The following is a 15688-nucleotide window of genomic DNA, read 5'->3' as shown; positions in this document are numbered from 1 at the left end:
TCTTTATCACAGTTCTGAATATTTAAAAGCAGAGAGTTTTTAAATATGTGCATTAAAGACACTGTACAGAGAAAAACAGCCATATTTTTTGCATATTCTTTCCTTGCCCTTGCCACAATTCTGCAAAGCTTTAAACACACTTCTCTCCATAGCAAATCTATAAAGTTGTTTTTATAGTTTCCTTTGCCCTATCTTTTGAAGGCTCTGTGGTTTTTCCATTTAAAAGCGAGATACTGGCACAAATATGTCAACTTAATTAAACCGTGCACAATTGTAACATGGCTGTGAACAACTCTTAAAAACTAACCCTTGCTACTTAACAAAAAGCTGGTAGAGTTTTATAAACTCAATGCCCTATGTTTTAATAAAAAAAATTAATTTGTTTTTGTACGTACAAAAATGTATTAATCTAGAATATCAATTACTATGATTTAATAACAAATGTACATGGAATGTGAGTCCAAATTCCCAAGCATTCAGGCCTTTTTTTTTTTTTGCAGAATGGTCAATTTATCGGGTAGTGTGTTATGATTAAGAACCATCTTGTTTCATCTGGTTTCACTTGACCTGTACTGTTTGACCTTAAATAGATGACCCATTGCTGTATACTGTCATTTTCTGTATAACAGCTGCCTGTCTGTCTATCTTTGTCTATCAATGTTTTCATGAGTTGGACTTGATAGTAAACAGATCTCCAGCCCAGTTATCTCTGCAAGCAATTATTTTACTAGAAATATTGACGATTTACAACTGTAAGGTTTATAAACATAACATTGGTATTTGAAGATTAATTAATGATTCCAGAATTTGTAAACTGTTAGAAACCTGGGGAGAGAGGCAACAAGTGATACAAGTTTATTTGAAAAATGAGAAGCATTTGTGAGATCAAAACCAATTAGTTCCTCATATCCCTTGAAAGCCCAGCTGCTGAAATGTGAACCCTACCAGAGCGTGATGAGGTCAGCTTCTCTAGGCCACATAAAATGCATTAAAAGATTCACCCAAATTGTCACATTTAATTTTATTTTGCATGCGTAACATGAATAAATCAACAATACAACAGTGTAGAAAATAACATCAACCCACTAGTTGTCAGTGTATGTATCCCAACAATGGTTACGAAAACAGCAATGTGAAAAAGGCAGTCATAGTATAACTCCGTTTACCCTTAAAAACAGCACACTTGTAAAACTCAGTCAAAACATGCCAAAAGAGCAAAGGGCAGTGTCCTTGCTTGGACTCCATTTATCATAGTCAAACCAGAGATAAACGGCCTTGTTGTCCTTATATCCATCTCCTCCCACTGTGACTTCCTCCTTTGCTCCCTCTTCTCTCATATTAGTGCCAATTCCTGCAGGACGGCTTCTCGTCTGAGCCTCATGTATTTCTTTCCATTTCTTGTATTGCTTGTTTTCCAATGCAATGCTTCTGGTGTTGCAACATCACATCAAAAGACATTCATAGCAGTTTATCGGCTGTTTATTTCGAGATTTCTGCAAATAAAAGTAATTAGTAAAGAGTTAAAATTTTTAAAAATTTTCAACTTGTTTCTTGGAAGAAAGTGTCAAGGTTTATCATTGCTTGTCCTGGGAGGTATCAAATTTGTCCATTTGACAATAGAATTCCAAAGCTTTCTTTTCCTGTTGTTCCACACTAGCAGGGTTTACATAGTATTTTTAATGACTTAAATCATCCACTACATCACCCTGCAGCTCTTGCCTGGTTTACCATGGAAGAGGTGCAACCTGGGAGACCTGCTGAGAGGAAACCATAGTTGCTGCTGTCACTGTACTGCATGCGGTTGATGTTTTGAATTTTTGTTTTGCAGACAATAGTTATTTCACTAGACTTGCTCCTCAGTAGTGAAAATGAAAAATGACCGTTGCAATTTTGCTTGTTACCCACACAGTAAAGACTTTTTCAGGTCAGTAAAGCTGTGAAATATCAGTCAAACAATGATGTACAAGCATTGTCCAAAAAAAAAACCTTGAGGTAGTTTGTTCAGTTTGACCATGTAGCACTGACCGAATCTGAGACAAAGTGTGGGAATAATGTGAAACACAGCAGTACGGTTTGGCTTGTTCCCAGTGTTTTCTTGGGTTCTATGTCTGCAGGTGGCTCTACAGGAGACGGACAGGAGGAAATGAGCCAAGAGCAGTTATAAAAATTCAAGAGGGCTCACTAGCATGTGTGTTTGAGTGCGTGTCATAGATTATGGAAAGATGCAACTTTTAAATGAATTGCTATGACAGACAAACGTCTATCTCAGATGTCTGTTTGGGAGAACTAATCCATCATCTCTAAAAAATCTGAACTGAATATGATTTATACTGCATTGCAGCGGTTAATCTCGTAAAACTGCATCCTCTAGAGCCTCCTCTGCACCTCCATGCAAGGATTGGCTTTTCCTTTTTGATAGGGCTTGTGCACCTACAGGACTTCAGCCTGCCAACCAGATGGTGCACCCTCTGCCTTTTCTGTTTTTTTTTTTTTTTTGCAATCCTGGGATAATACAACACTCTCTAAACCTCTTCCCACAGCTCCTCTCCCACAGATGTCTGACCTTTGGGTCAGAGCTGGAGATTTTGAGTGGACAGAAAGACTTGTGCAAACATCTGCACAAATGATTTCACCTGACAAAGCATGCTGTCTCCAAATATCAGCACAGTGACCCAACACGGCTTCAGTGGGTTGGCTGTAGTTCTACATCACAGTCCTCCAGAACTAGCTTGCTCAACATTAAGACACAGTGACATTAATGACTTGTTTTTACTACAAATGGGTCTTAATCGGGCTTTAAAAACAGCATCTTGAGGTTGTGTCCTTATTTGGGGTGAAAACAGGCAGTTTTAATACGGCTGTGTTGGTTAACTCTGTCCTGTTCTGTCTTTAGGTTACGTTTTAGACATCATATTCCCAAACACAGTGGCTATTAGGCTACAAGGTTTTTGAGTTATATATTAGCTGACATTGTCTCTACACGTCTACTGCGCTTACCGGGTGTCAGATTTCAGATTGGACAGAATGTCCCTCCGGGCTCCATGTCTCTCCAAAGTTATAATTTTGGTTTAAGGATAATCACAGTGTATTCTTCAAGTTGCACAAAGCTTTCATGAAAATCTTTCCATTCGGATCCTCACATGAACTGCTCAAAACCTTAAAAGCAAAATTATGCATTTCAAGAAATTACTTGTGGCATTAAAATTTGAAGCCTTGAGAGATTCACGTGCATAACTGGAAGACAAAATCTTACGGCAGTGATGTGGAATATCTGAATATTCAAATGGGTGGCATTTGTAAACGTTTGCACAGTTACACTTATGAACTAAATTATAACCCAGAGCTGCCACCACATCTGAGCTGACTCCTGGAGCAATGTGTTTGTCTCTGGATTCTCTATAGATTTTACAGATGTCTGTTTGATGCAGTATTCTCATATTCTTAAGCTGGAAGGAAAAACCCAACAGGAAGTGACCACTTTAGATGACTGTGGCTAGGATGGGAACTTCTGCTCTGTGGAATAGAAGCACTGTGGTTTGAGGCCTTTCTTTCTGTATATCTATGTCAATTTTAGGTTGCTTTTTTTCTTTTTCTCCAAAGGGTTCCGGTCTATGGTTTCTGGCAGACAGACACTAATTACTTCCATCTTCCGCCACAGAAGCAATGTCCAGCATGAAGCAAATACCCTATACATCCACCCACTCGCACTAAGCTGTCTCTACAAAGAGTTTGTTCTTCACGTTCATCTTTATGATTCTAAATTCTCATCCAACATTTTGTGTCTAGTCTCCCTGTGGCTTCTTGCAGACAGAGAGACCTTATACACTCATTTCGATCCACAAATTCCTAAAGCATTTCATACATGTGATATATTAGCCCTGGAGCATGAGAAATACAATCAAAGTCTACAGTTAAATTAATCTTGATAGATCTAGCTGCAGCACGACATCACTAAGAAGCTCTTTTGACAGGCTTGTGATTACATAATGCAGGGCTCGAAAATGAACTTTTTTTTTTTTTTTTTAATACTTTGTAGCACTGGTGCTTTCAACTTTAAAAAGAAAAACTACAAAAAAAATAAATAAATAACTGATTTCATCTTTACATTCTTAAATTTAATGCAGATTTTAGATTGGTAAATATTAGCTGTCAATCACTCAATCACTGCTTTACGCTGTCAGATGACAGGGAGCTAACTACCACGGGAAATGCAATGGGCTGACGAAGAGAGAAAACGAAAACACTGACATTTCTTTTGTAAACCACCTAAATTAATCAGAGTTTGGTTAAACACAGAGAGAGAGCTCCTCTTTGACGAGGGTTAGGATGGTGTATGCGGTGTTGAATTTTACATTCAGCTCTGGCAATTGCGCGGAACGGCCGGCAGCTAGGGGTGTGTGATTGACAAAGAAAAAAAAAAAAAAAAAAAAAAAAAAGATATTTTCTAGGATTTTATCGATAACTACCCGATATTTTGCGGCGTGTGTTATTGTGCTGATCTTAAGGACTACTGTGGACAGTTTGATATTATTCATATTCTGTGTGGTGGTCAGTTCACAGCAGTGATAGAAATTAATCTTTTCCAATAAGTTTAAATAGATTACCTTTTATTGTAATTATACAATTAAGCCATTTTTTTCTAAAAGTGTGGAACAGCGTATCAGCACACAGAAGGCACATAACTGTGAATGTCTTGAAAACAGGTCACACTACAATTATATGCACAGATGCTCCTAAATACATTTTAAGGTCACACAGATTAAATTATGGGAGCATATGCGACCAAAATGTTCGCAATTGAGCGTTGTAATGCCTTGGGTATTAAAGGGAGAATGGCCTCTTCTGAAGCGCAGTAATGAACAAAAGGCTTCTGGGGACAAAAATGGGGATCTATTGCCCCCTTCTGGGTGGGTTCAGCAGTCGGAAGACAACAAAAGCAGCTCTAAAAAGGGGCTGGGCTACATAACCTCAATACAGGGCAAGCCCAGGCACTTTTAGGCTGATAATACACTGGGCAACTTTGAGCAAGGTTGCTGGCCATCAATGGGCAACCAAGTGAGACACAGGGCCCACGGCAAATCTACAGATCCAGATAGAAAATTGACACTCAGTGGCAAAGTGCCCAAACAAAATGTATATTACAAAAATATTTTTATACATTAGCTGGAAAGACAAAAGAATAAGACTGATTCGAACAGTTATTAGACACCCATTTCACATTTGAAAGCACAGCTTTTGTCAGTAAAAGATTAATTTATTTTTTTTATTAAAACACTTAAAAACGACAAGACAAATCTTAAATTTCTTTTAGACGTTATTTTGACTGTTGTGAATGGGTCGGAGACTGTCCACAAAGTTGAACAAGTGGTTTGTATCTTCTTATTGGATGAGCTTTAAATCTTGAATGCTGAAAAATGGTCAAAATAGGCATTTTACATATTCCAAAACACATCTGGGCCCATATACACAAAACATCTTAAAGCTAAAAGTAGCTCATAACTCGCCAATTTAGGTGAAAATCTTAATGGGCGTGTCAGTCCTAAATTTTGGACTCCTACATTTTTGCTCTAATAAGTATTTCACAAAGCGTTTTAGCATTAAAACTAGCTCCTAAATCTGTGAAACGTTAGGAGTAGTGAAGAGGACTCTTAAGTCACCAAGACCAATCCACAAACTACCCTACAATGGCAGTTGCTGACAATCTGCCTCAGACCGGAAACATTAAACGTTTATTTGAATACGGCAACAATATTGCACTCAATATTTCTATTAATGAATCTGACAAACTCCTCCCCTATCAGCCAATCACTGTGTGCATAGTAAGCATGCTGACATCAGATCAGATGGTGGATCAGCACCTAGACCAGAGATGACCTCTACAGCCAGGAAACCTAGATGAGCCCCAGAGACTGATACCCAGTTAAGACCCCGTCTCCAAGACGGCCATTGGGACAAGATCTCAGGAACCAGATGAGTCCTTTGCACAATGTGATCCTGCTTTAGCCTAGATTTAAACTGCGGATTTTGTCTGGCCAGAGGAGAATGACACCATTTCGACAAACTATTTCCCGGTCTAAATACTGTAAAGCTGATATAAAAGGCACCCAGCTTTATCAAGCCGATATAAAGCTGCTTTGACCATTTGCATTGTTAAAAGGGCTATTCAAATATTGACTTTACATCATCCAAAGCAAAGAAGTCTTACCCTTCACTTAAGACTTCTCCATTCCTTAGTAAAAGTTTCAGCAGCTTTGTGAATAGTTTAAGAGAAAACTCTTAGCTAAATTTTTATTGCCATTTAGGAGAACTCTTAGTGATAAGAAAATGTTTTGCGAATACAGGCCCCGATAGTTTACTGAATCTTCAGAGTGACGGACTTCAGATGACCGCATTCTCACCCATTGCTGTTCTTGCATCTGGCGCATCTCCTGCAGTCTTCTCTCACGCTCAACTTTACGCGCAGCATCACGCTCGTCAAAAGAGAAAGGCTCAAAAGTGGTCACTGTTGACGATGTCCAATGTACTGGGCTACAGGCAACATTTAAAGGGGGAGGGGATAACAAACATTTGAGGGGGAAATAAATAAAAATCTAAATGGAAATAGTAATATTCAACTTCACCTGTAATCATACCGGATGTCTCTTCTGTTAATTGCATGAGCAGGTGAAGACGCTCGAGAAGATCTGTCATCTGCCAAGACTGGTAAAGTCACAATTCCATCAGTTCAGGAGGTCACAAATAATACACTGTGTATTTGCACTCTTGAGGCCAATGACCTGCAGTCAGGATGCTCAAAACTGAGGTGAACACTAGCTTACTACTTAGGGCTATACAAACTCTTCAGTGTATTGCTTTGTGGAATATGGTATTCTGTAGTCTGCTCAAAGCTAGACATTTTGAAAACTATAGGAAGTTATTCGAGTATTTTATTGAATAAAAAAAAACCTATGCATACTATATACACTGAAGCAATATCAATAGCAGTATGTAGTACACCATTCTGAGCCAAAAGAGTAACTTACACCTTTTCGAGCGCTTATACATGAGTTTTCAATGCATAGTAAATACGATACGTTTAGGAAAAACATCTTTATTCATGTCATACAGTATGGAAAGGCATCTCTCATGGGTCCTTACCAGTTTCACAGCTGTCCTGTTTTTGCAGAGGGGAGACGACGGCCAAAACGTACTGGCGGTTAGGCGAGAACGTTAACGGCTGTCTGCGTTTAAATGCACTTATGTAGATCTTATCCGTTTCCGCATCTGCGAGTAAAAAAAAAAGGTTAAGAAACTGTCAGAAACGTTTCAGGAAAGTAAACAAATTGGGCAACGTGGCTCTGCGGCTGCGCGCGCGCTTGATCCCTCTGGAGGAGTTGCTATGGATACCGCGTCGCGCGCAGGAAAACAGTGACAGAGATTGAAAGACTTCACGGCTAAAGAACTTAAACATTACGGTAAGTGATAAAAAACGGCGTCGAAAGACATAAATTGCTTGACATATAGTAATACTAAACTGACTAAAAACGTTGAAAGTTTACCTGAAATACTTATTATAATTAAGTGGGTCAGAAGAGCTTGAAACTATCGTAACCGCTTGGAAGTGAACACTCGGCCAAGATTTGTGCTAAAATACAGAAAAGCTGCCGAGTATTATTAAAATACTACAGTACAACAATATTTCATACTGTATATTAATACCGGTTAAATTATTAACAGTCTACCTAAGTAACTCTGAGCGGCGTCCGTTTGTGCTTCGTTATATTGAGTCATGATAACTATCGTTTGTTGCTGTCTCTGACTGGAAGAATAAACAACAGTTTAGGCAACCGAATCCTCCACTAAATACGTGTCCCCAATTAATGAGGTTAATTGTCTACAGCTGCCATAAATTTGCTCTAAATCAAGGAGAGGCGTAGTTTCAGATTTCAGGCTCAAGATTAACTGTTATGTAAAGCAGTGGGAAAGAGTGCATGCATGGATTTAGTAGATTAAATGATCATGTTCATTTTACTGTCTTTAAAAGTAAATGCATTATTTGTAGCTCATGAGTCAAATAGAGGGGCGGAGCTCTGAGGAGGAGGAAGGCTCCAGTGAGAGGGCCACGCCCATTCCTGCAATAGCTCCGGAAGCTGATTCACATCATGAACAACCTGCTGTCATATCATCAAATCCAGCCTGTCATATCATCAAATCCAGCCCTGCATCCAGCCCTGCAGTACCTGGAACAGGTAGAAGCTCTTTAAAATAATAATTCATCTTGTTCATCTCTCTCATTTCCTATAATTTGGCAAAACTGGTAAAATACCATGCCACTAATGCGATGAACAGGTACTTTTTTGTGTTTTCATCGTACAGTGTGGTATCAGAATTGAGTTCAGTACAAAAATGTGCTCAACCGAATGACTGTGAGAAAGTCCAAACATCTCTTAACGTTTAGATGCAGTTTTATTTGTTTTATAAAAAAAATGAATGTACCTTTTAAAAGCACAAATTGAGGTGTTTGATATAATTTATCCAACAAACAAACAGTTTCTGAAAAATTTGGCTAATAATGATTAGAAAAAACTAAACTTATTCATTTCAGACTGGTAAGAAGAAAAAAAAACGCTCATCAAGGTCTGCCTAGTCACACAGCAATACTTAAAAATCTTTTTTTTTTTTTAAATCATCCTATGCTTTCAAAATAAATATTGTACATTTCCTCCTTGCATGTCACAGATTAATGCCTGGTTTCACAGACAGGGTTTAGACTAAACCAGGATTAGGCCATAGTTCAATTAGGACATTGAAGTAAATTTTATAAATGTGCCTTAGAAAAACACATTACTGGTGTCCATCTTGAGACGATACAAACGCACTGATATATTTTAAGATCATTCAGTGCAAGTTTCTTTCAGTTGAAACAGCTCATACTTACATTTTAGTCTGGGACTAGGCTTAAACCTTGTCTATGAAACCGGGGGATAGTATAGTTTCTTTTTATCAACCTTATGGGCCTTTAGTCTATGTCTGTTAGCTTTCAGCCATCTGTATAAACATCTAGCCTACAGTAAAAAGTAACTTTCAGTACAAATATGTATTTAAAATGGAAAAAGTCCACCAGCAGATTATGGATGGTCTAAATCAAATCATTTTAAAGTTATTTTAAAATAAGCAATTTTAAAAAGCTGTTCAGTGTGTCCCACTAAATACATCAACACAGGGAAAAAATGCACTCATCAGGAGTCTATAAAGAGGATGGTCTAGTAAACCTGTTAAACACAAGATGGCAGTAGCACATACACAAAAATATGAAACCATAACTGAAGATCTGCTATATTTAGACTAGATGATGGATAGCATTTTTATGTGCCTTGCAAATACAAATTTATACATTTTATTTTTTAAATGCAGTTCTGTTAACGTTTTAGGATTTGTAATGAATCACAAGCTATATCTTTATAAGCTTTTCTTGAGGAAAAGTGTGTAACTGCCCCCAAAATAATTGTTCATTTATACTTCATTTGGTTTAGGGTGCATAATTCTTTGGCCTTATCATCATTTTGACATTTTTAAACGTTTGTCTGTAGTTTGTCGGATAGTACTCAGAAGTCAGGTTGTGCCACGTGCCCCAGAAGATCCCGTCCCTCTTCCCTTTGTACTTTGTTTTGTAGTATTTGCCATTGAGGTTTGCTGACATGCAGGCATCAAACCACCAGCCCGATCCGTAGTACGCTCCACAGTTCCCTGAAGGGTACATGTCGTTGTCCTTGTCCGGTGTAGTGAAGAACTTCTGATCATGGTTGAAGTGTTTGTTAAACTGCAGAGCATTTCCAGCAGTCCCCGAGTACCCGCTCAAAGACAGCCGATAATTGAGGAACTCATTGGATACGTAGAACTGTTCGTACTTGGCATACCCACGTGTGCCCTCAAAATCTTCGAGCTCAATGCGCAGGATCATGTCCTTGGTTTTGGTGAGCAGGTGGATTTTATCATTGCCAAGCCAGAACTCGCCTTTAGGATCTCCAAAGCCCTTCTTGTAGTGAGCCCAGGTGCGGTTGAAGCTCACGCTGCCGTCAATGCGACGCTGCAAGACAGTCCACCCGCCACCGAATTCCTCCATGTCACAGTACACCACAAAGCTGCCATTTCTGGGATCAGGGCTCACCTGGTACACCCCATTTTTTCTCTGCCCCAGTGCGCTGATGTCAGAGCAGTCTCTGGGAGTGATGTTTGTGAGGTCTGTGAAGAGAGAGACTTTTAAGCATGCTAAATAATTTCCATGCATCAGGAACTGAAAGAAGTGTTTCACCCAAAAATAAAAATGTCACCATTTACTCAAATCAGTCATTTACTCAATGTTGTTTCAAACCTATATGAGTTTGTTTCTTCTGCTGATCACTATATATATATATATATATATATATATATATATATATATATATATATATATATTTAGGAGAATGTGTGTAGCCAAAGTGTTTCTGGTTCCCATTGACTTCCATAGTATTTTTTTCGCATACCAAAGTCAATGGCTACCAGCAACTGTCTGGTTACCAGCATTCTTCAAAATATATAATTTTGTGTTCAGCAGAAGAAAGAAACTCATACAGGTTTTAAACAACATGAGGGTCAGTAAATGTTAACAGATCTGTCATTTTTGGGTGAACTATCACTTTATGGTCATACAGATTTTAAAATGTTAGAATGTACAAAACTAATGTGTTTTTATATGTTTGTCCTGTGATGCTTAATAAAATTGTGTAGATGACCCAATTTGGTTCAGTTGTGCTTATTACATTTATTTCATCACCATGTGATTCTATGACTTATGGTGCATTCACACCGGACGCGACTTGCGCGAATAAATCGCGCTATTCGCGCGTAGTTGGACGCGTGAACATTTTGGGTTTACTCGCTTCATTCGCGTGTGAAATACGCTTCATTCGCGCGTGAAATTCACTGCACAACAGACGCGAATTCGCGTCATGGGCGGGGCTTCTGCCAGGGGGCACAATGACTGCCACAGAGAGCATATGTATAGAATTTGGCAAATAAAATCACCTTTATGTGCTATGGAAACACTGGACCCGTGTATTTCAGCCGAGAATGTAGTTGTTTAAAACTCAAATCTGCTGTTTATTTACAAAAACAGCCCCTATTTGAAAATGTGCTTTGCCGATTTCGGAGCCGTGAGCTCCAGGCGATCACCGGGCGCTCGTGCTCATGTATGCCGAAGAGAGGAGCATAACCTCGGCTAGTCTGACATTTGCCGCTGGCTCTGATGTCTCTGTAGTGGATAAACATAAGATATCATTTGTTTTGGGTAAATCTAACATGTAATCTTTGGTCTATGGTACAGCTCCGGGTATCCACATACAGCGACAATGATTTTGTCCTTTATTGTTGTTTTGATTTCTGCCTCTGTTCCACACGTCACTACTAGAGCAAGCTCCTGATTGGTTGGCGCGGCGCGAAATATCCGCCAAAGTTCAGATTTTTCAACTTGCGCGATTCGCGCGAATCTTGGAGTTCCGCGCGTCAAACGCTCGAAACGCTCAATTCGCGCCGCGCCATTCGCGCGAATCGCGTCATTCGCGCCGCCTCATTCGCGCGAATCGCGCCGCAGGATGTCTAATCGCGTCTTTGCATTGACTTAACATGTAAATCACTCGCGCTTAACGCTTCATTCGCGTCTGGTGTGAATGCACCATTAGGGTTCATCCCTGCAGCAGGTTTTAATTTTTGAAATGCAAGCAATTCGTTTTCATTCCACATCGGATTTTGTGAATCCAAGTCAGAAGATTTCAATGACGATTCGCAAAACTATTCCAGAAGCCTGTCTCCTGGCAGTTAATTTGCCTAATAATAAACTGAAGAAACTTCAATGCGATAGTCCTTGTTTGAGGAGGCAGCTTGAAAGCATTCTGTGAGGTTCTTAAATTTAAATGATCTAAATGATTTTCTAGTTTACCCCAGTTCTGTGTGTCCTAAATAGGTTCTTATACATGACGCTGAAGACAATGACTGCAGAAAATTCAGCTTTGCCATCACATGAATAAATTTCATTTTAAAATATACTAAAATAGAATATTTTAAATATTTTAAAATGAAATATCATCTCACAAAATATATTTTTTTGATCAAATAGGTGCAGCCTTGGTGAGCATTAGAGTAGAGACTTTATGCTCTTATACAGAACTCAAGTGTGTGTGTGTGTGTGTATATGTGTGTATAATTTCCACATGGTATTCATGAAGATGTACTCACATTGAGCCTTTTTAAGTAGAATTATTTAACTTACGCTGAAGTTGTTGTTGTTGTTGTTGGCCTGGACAATTTGTGCAAGTGCTGCTGATTTTGTTGACAATCCCGGTAATGTTCTCAACTTTTCTGTCCACTATATCCTCCACATTTTGCAGATTGAGGAGGTTAAGTTCCTCCAGACGGCCCTGAAGGGAGTTAATCTGTGAACGTGCATTCTTCAGGCTGATAGACATGCGATTCATCTTCACCTGCATGTGTTGTACAATGTCATTATCACTGTTGTTCCCATTCCGGTAGACTCTCGTGCTGGTATCCCGTCGACTCTGCTCTGCACTGTTTGTCGGAGGGTCTCCACTGTCCTTCTGCAAGTTGAGGTCCACTTGCTGTGAGCTGCACTCCAGACAGGAGCTTTTCAACCTATTTACGGTCTCCTTCAAGCTTTGCAGTTCCTTCATGGTCTTCTCCAGTAGTCGAAATTGTTTGGGAAGCTGGATAGTCAGCGGTGGCAATGTGATCTGGTATGGGCACTCTTCCTCATCTTCACACTGCCCAGCTGGCTTCAGTCTCACCTGGGAGCAGCTGGAACCTCCTGACACCTTGTCCAGAACCCCAGAGGGGCCACTACCAGAAGCCTGTACCTCCTGCCAGACGGCTATCAGCAGAGAACAGCACACGTACACCAGTTTCATGTTCTCAAATATGGTGATCCAAACTGAGAGCGAGAACTGAAGAGAACTACCTCAAAGTGCAACAGCTTTGCCATTAATATCAGAGGAGAGAGAGAGAGAGAATGAAAGTGTGGGTGGGGCAGCTGTGTATTGCATAATTGCACAGTCGACATCAACGCAGGAAGAATTTGGTGGAATAGGACCACTCACCCTTTCTCTTGAAACACAGCACCATGACTCAGTATTTAGGAATGATGTTTGTCTTTATTTTTTTTACCCTGAGTTTAATATACAGTATATGAAAGAATGAGCCAGATAAACAATTCAAGTGCTGTGAAAGCACTATAGAAACACTCTAAACTTAAGTTGGAGTTTTTTGTTGAAACCGTATTTGAAGTGAAAGTTCATTCAAAAATGAACATTCTGTCTTCATATACTCATCCGCATGTTGTTCCAAACCTGTACGAGTTTTCTTTCTTCTGTGGAACACAAAACCAGAAAGTTTCTACTTTTTTTTTTTTTTTTTTTTTTTTTAAGTTTTATATCTGAAAGACAGCAAGTCATAGAGGTTTGAAACAACACCAGGGTGAATAAATAATGACAGAATGTTAACTTTTGGGTGAACTTGAAGATAAAACAGTCATATTTATTTCCCTGTATTCCTTTAAATGCTGTGGTGTTCTGCAAAATATTGTCTGTCATAATTCATTTATTCATACTGTCATGTGTTTGCATTACTTATTGCTAATGTGTTTGTATTGGCATAGGATCATTTGTTGTCACAAAGCAGTATTTTCCTGTAGTATTGGCTGTAATACGAACAAGCTTTGTTTGAGACTTTGGTGTCATAAACTGTAGTATTTATTTAATCTTTAGCAGATGTCGAGGCGTCTGCCAGAAATAGCTTCACTGTTTTGTTTTGTTTTTCCCCATTGAATTGGTGCTGCAATTTTCTGCAGAAGTCTGTTATCATCAATATACTCTTTTACACTCCTTTTTCTTTCTAATAGATCAGCACAGAGAAATGTTATCCCAAATTGCCTATTGTAAGATGTGCTCCAGTGTTTTACTTCAAAGCTGGTCCTTCACATGTGTGCCTCATGATTTCCCATAAACTTGACAGTAACCAGCTTTAAGTCTCCTACCTTGGCTCACTGCAGGAAGTCTCAAAATAAAAGTGCTATGAAATAAGAAGTGATAAAACACAAGCTGCTTCTCAAGACAAATGTCCAGCAAATGTCAAACACAACTTCTAGTGAATTAAATTGGTGCAACATTATCAAAAGCTCGTAAATAATCATAAAGGTGTGATCATATTTACTGTTGTTATACAAAATTGTGAGGTGAAATCCAGTCATTTGAATAGGAATTTATGTGAATTTCACATGGGGGTGAAAGATTTTCCCACGCACATTTTGCATCAGTTCAAGTTGGTCACACGAATTTTCCATGCTGACCAACAGAAATCTGCTGGGTTTTAATCCTTGTGGATCAATAAAAAACACTTAGGTCCATAGTGGACAAAAATGTCCATGTCATAAATATTGGAAGCTTGGGAGCAGAGACTTAAGTATGGTCTCATTTTAAAGACCCATGGCAGATTATTATTGAAGTAACAAAAGTTTAAAAAGTGAAACCAAAAAAAAAAGTTATACAGGTTTAAGTTTATGAAAATTATGTATGAACAATATTTTTTCAATATTTTTATGAATATTTTATATATGAAACATATTGAACTCTAAACCTGCTAGAAAATCAAAGCCATAAATCTAAACAAGTTGTGTTTCAAATTTGAGGTTGATATCTCAAAAAATGAGCTTTCAGTAAAATTTGTTTAAGTTTGGGCGCAGTACCAAATTTTCCCCATTAGATACCAGCAAAACTCTGCTGCTGCACACAGTGCTTGGATTTGTGATTTTCAGTAGAGTTTCTCCTTCTCAATTTTTACAAGAACACACACATACACGCACACAATTTTTTTTTATGACACACATACAAACCACACTCTGACATCCATACCAACACACCCACACAATTATAGCTGCATTATTTATCCAATTGGCTCTATAATATGCAGAAGCAGAAAACAGGAATAAAGCAAGTATTTGCTTTATAGACCCTTTATAGACCAAACCTGAAAAAATGGTACCATCTGGTAAAAAAAATATATTTTGAAGCCTTGCCAACAGAATGAAAGCCTATTAACAAAAATTGCATAATTTTACAGTTAAACGGCACTGCGTTTCAATGGGGACATTTTTGTCCTTAAAGGATTAGTTCACTTTTAAAAAAACTTTTGCTGATAATTTACTCACCCCCATGTCATCCAATATGTCCATGTCTTTCTTTCTTCAGTCGAAAAGAAATTAAGGTTTTTGATGAAAACATTTCTCCATATAATGAACTTCAATGGGACCCAAACGGTTCAAGGTCAAAATGACAGTTTCAGTGCAGCTTCAAAGGGCTTTAAACGATACCAGACGATGAATAAGGGTCTTGTCTAGCGAAACGATCGGTCATTTCAAAAATAAATAAAAAAGTTTGTTTTATAAGCACAAATGCTCGCCTTGCTCTGTTCTGTGATGCGCGTTCGTGACGTCATGTAATACGCAATGACGTTGAAATGGTCACGGTTGACTTAGGCGGAAGTACCGAGTCAGTGTTTACAAATGTGCAGAAGGAGGACCATATACACATATTCAAATGTCTTTGTGTCAGTTTATCGTTTAAAATGCCCATTTCGTGTGCGTATCCTGGGTGTTTTAATATTAAAA

At 38.6% G+C, this 15688-nt stretch overlaps 2 protein-coding genes and 1 pseudogene across 3 annotated transcripts in view; 1 reads left to right on the top strand and 2 right to left on the bottom strand.

Annotated features, from left to right (window-relative positions):
- Positions 1-1005: 1005 nt before the first annotated feature.
- sinup (siaz-interacting nuclear protein) lies at positions 1006-7955 on the bottom strand. The gene is made up of 5 exons (XM_079403297.1): positions 7722-7955; positions 7138-7263; positions 6621-6699; positions 6399-6528; positions 1006-1493 (listed from the first exon to the last, which is right to left on the bottom strand). Exons 1-5 carry the CDS (start codon positions 7768-7770, stop codon positions 1443-1445), a joined length of 435 nt encoding a protein of 144 aa, XP_079259423.1. The 5' UTR covers positions 7771-7955; the 3' UTR covers positions 1006-1442.
- LOC306861163 (fibroleukin-like) lies at positions 7722-13010 on the bottom strand. Its single transcript, XM_079403292.1, has 2 exons — positions 12284-13010; positions 7722-10221 (listed from the first exon to the last, which is right to left on the bottom strand). The coding sequence occupies exons 1-2, from the start codon at positions 12933-12935 to the stop codon at positions 9509-9511; spliced, it is 1365 nt and encodes a 454-aa protein (XP_079259418.1). The 5' UTR covers positions 12936-13010; the 3' UTR covers positions 7722-9508.
- The window catches only part of LOC306861837 (coiled-coil domain-containing protein 146-like), a 29763-nt pseudogene continuing 22119 nt past the window's right edge, over positions 8045-15688 (top strand). The window contains exon 1 of the transcript in view: positions 8045-8194. The product of the transcript in view is annotated as a coiled-coil domain-containing protein 146-like (transcript). The remainder of the gene's footprint in view (positions 8195-15688) is intronic.

Source organism: Barbus barbus (genome assembly GCF_936440315.1).
Source record: "Barbus barbus genome assembly, chromosome: 42".
Classification (NCBI taxonomy): Eukaryota; Metazoa; Chordata; class Actinopteri; order Cypriniformes; family Cyprinidae; genus Barbus; species Barbus barbus.
The sequence above is the reverse complement of the archived record's forward strand: the minus strand, read 5'-3'. Positions and strand labels throughout refer to the sequence as shown.

Coding starts and splice junctions, on each gene's coding strand:
- sinup (XM_079403297.1), bottom strand. CDS start 7,770: ATGACTCAATATAACGAAGCACAAACGGACGCCGCTCAGAGTTACTTA. Junction 7,264..7,721: donor CGCCGCTCAGAGTTACTTAG/GTAGACTGTTAA, acceptor TTTTACTCGCAG/ATGCGGAAACGGATAAGATC. Junction 6,700..7,137: donor ACAGGACAGCTGTGAAACTG/GTAAGGACCCAT, acceptor TGACTTTACCAG/TCTTGGCAGATGACAGATCT.
- LOC306861163 (XM_079403292.1), bottom strand. CDS start 12,935: ATGAAACTGGTGTACGTGTGCTGTTCTCTGCTGATAGCCGTCTGGCAG. Junction 10,222..12,283: donor ACAACAACAACAACTTCAGC/GTAAGTTAAATA, acceptor CTCTCTTCACAG/ACCTCACAAACATCACTCCC.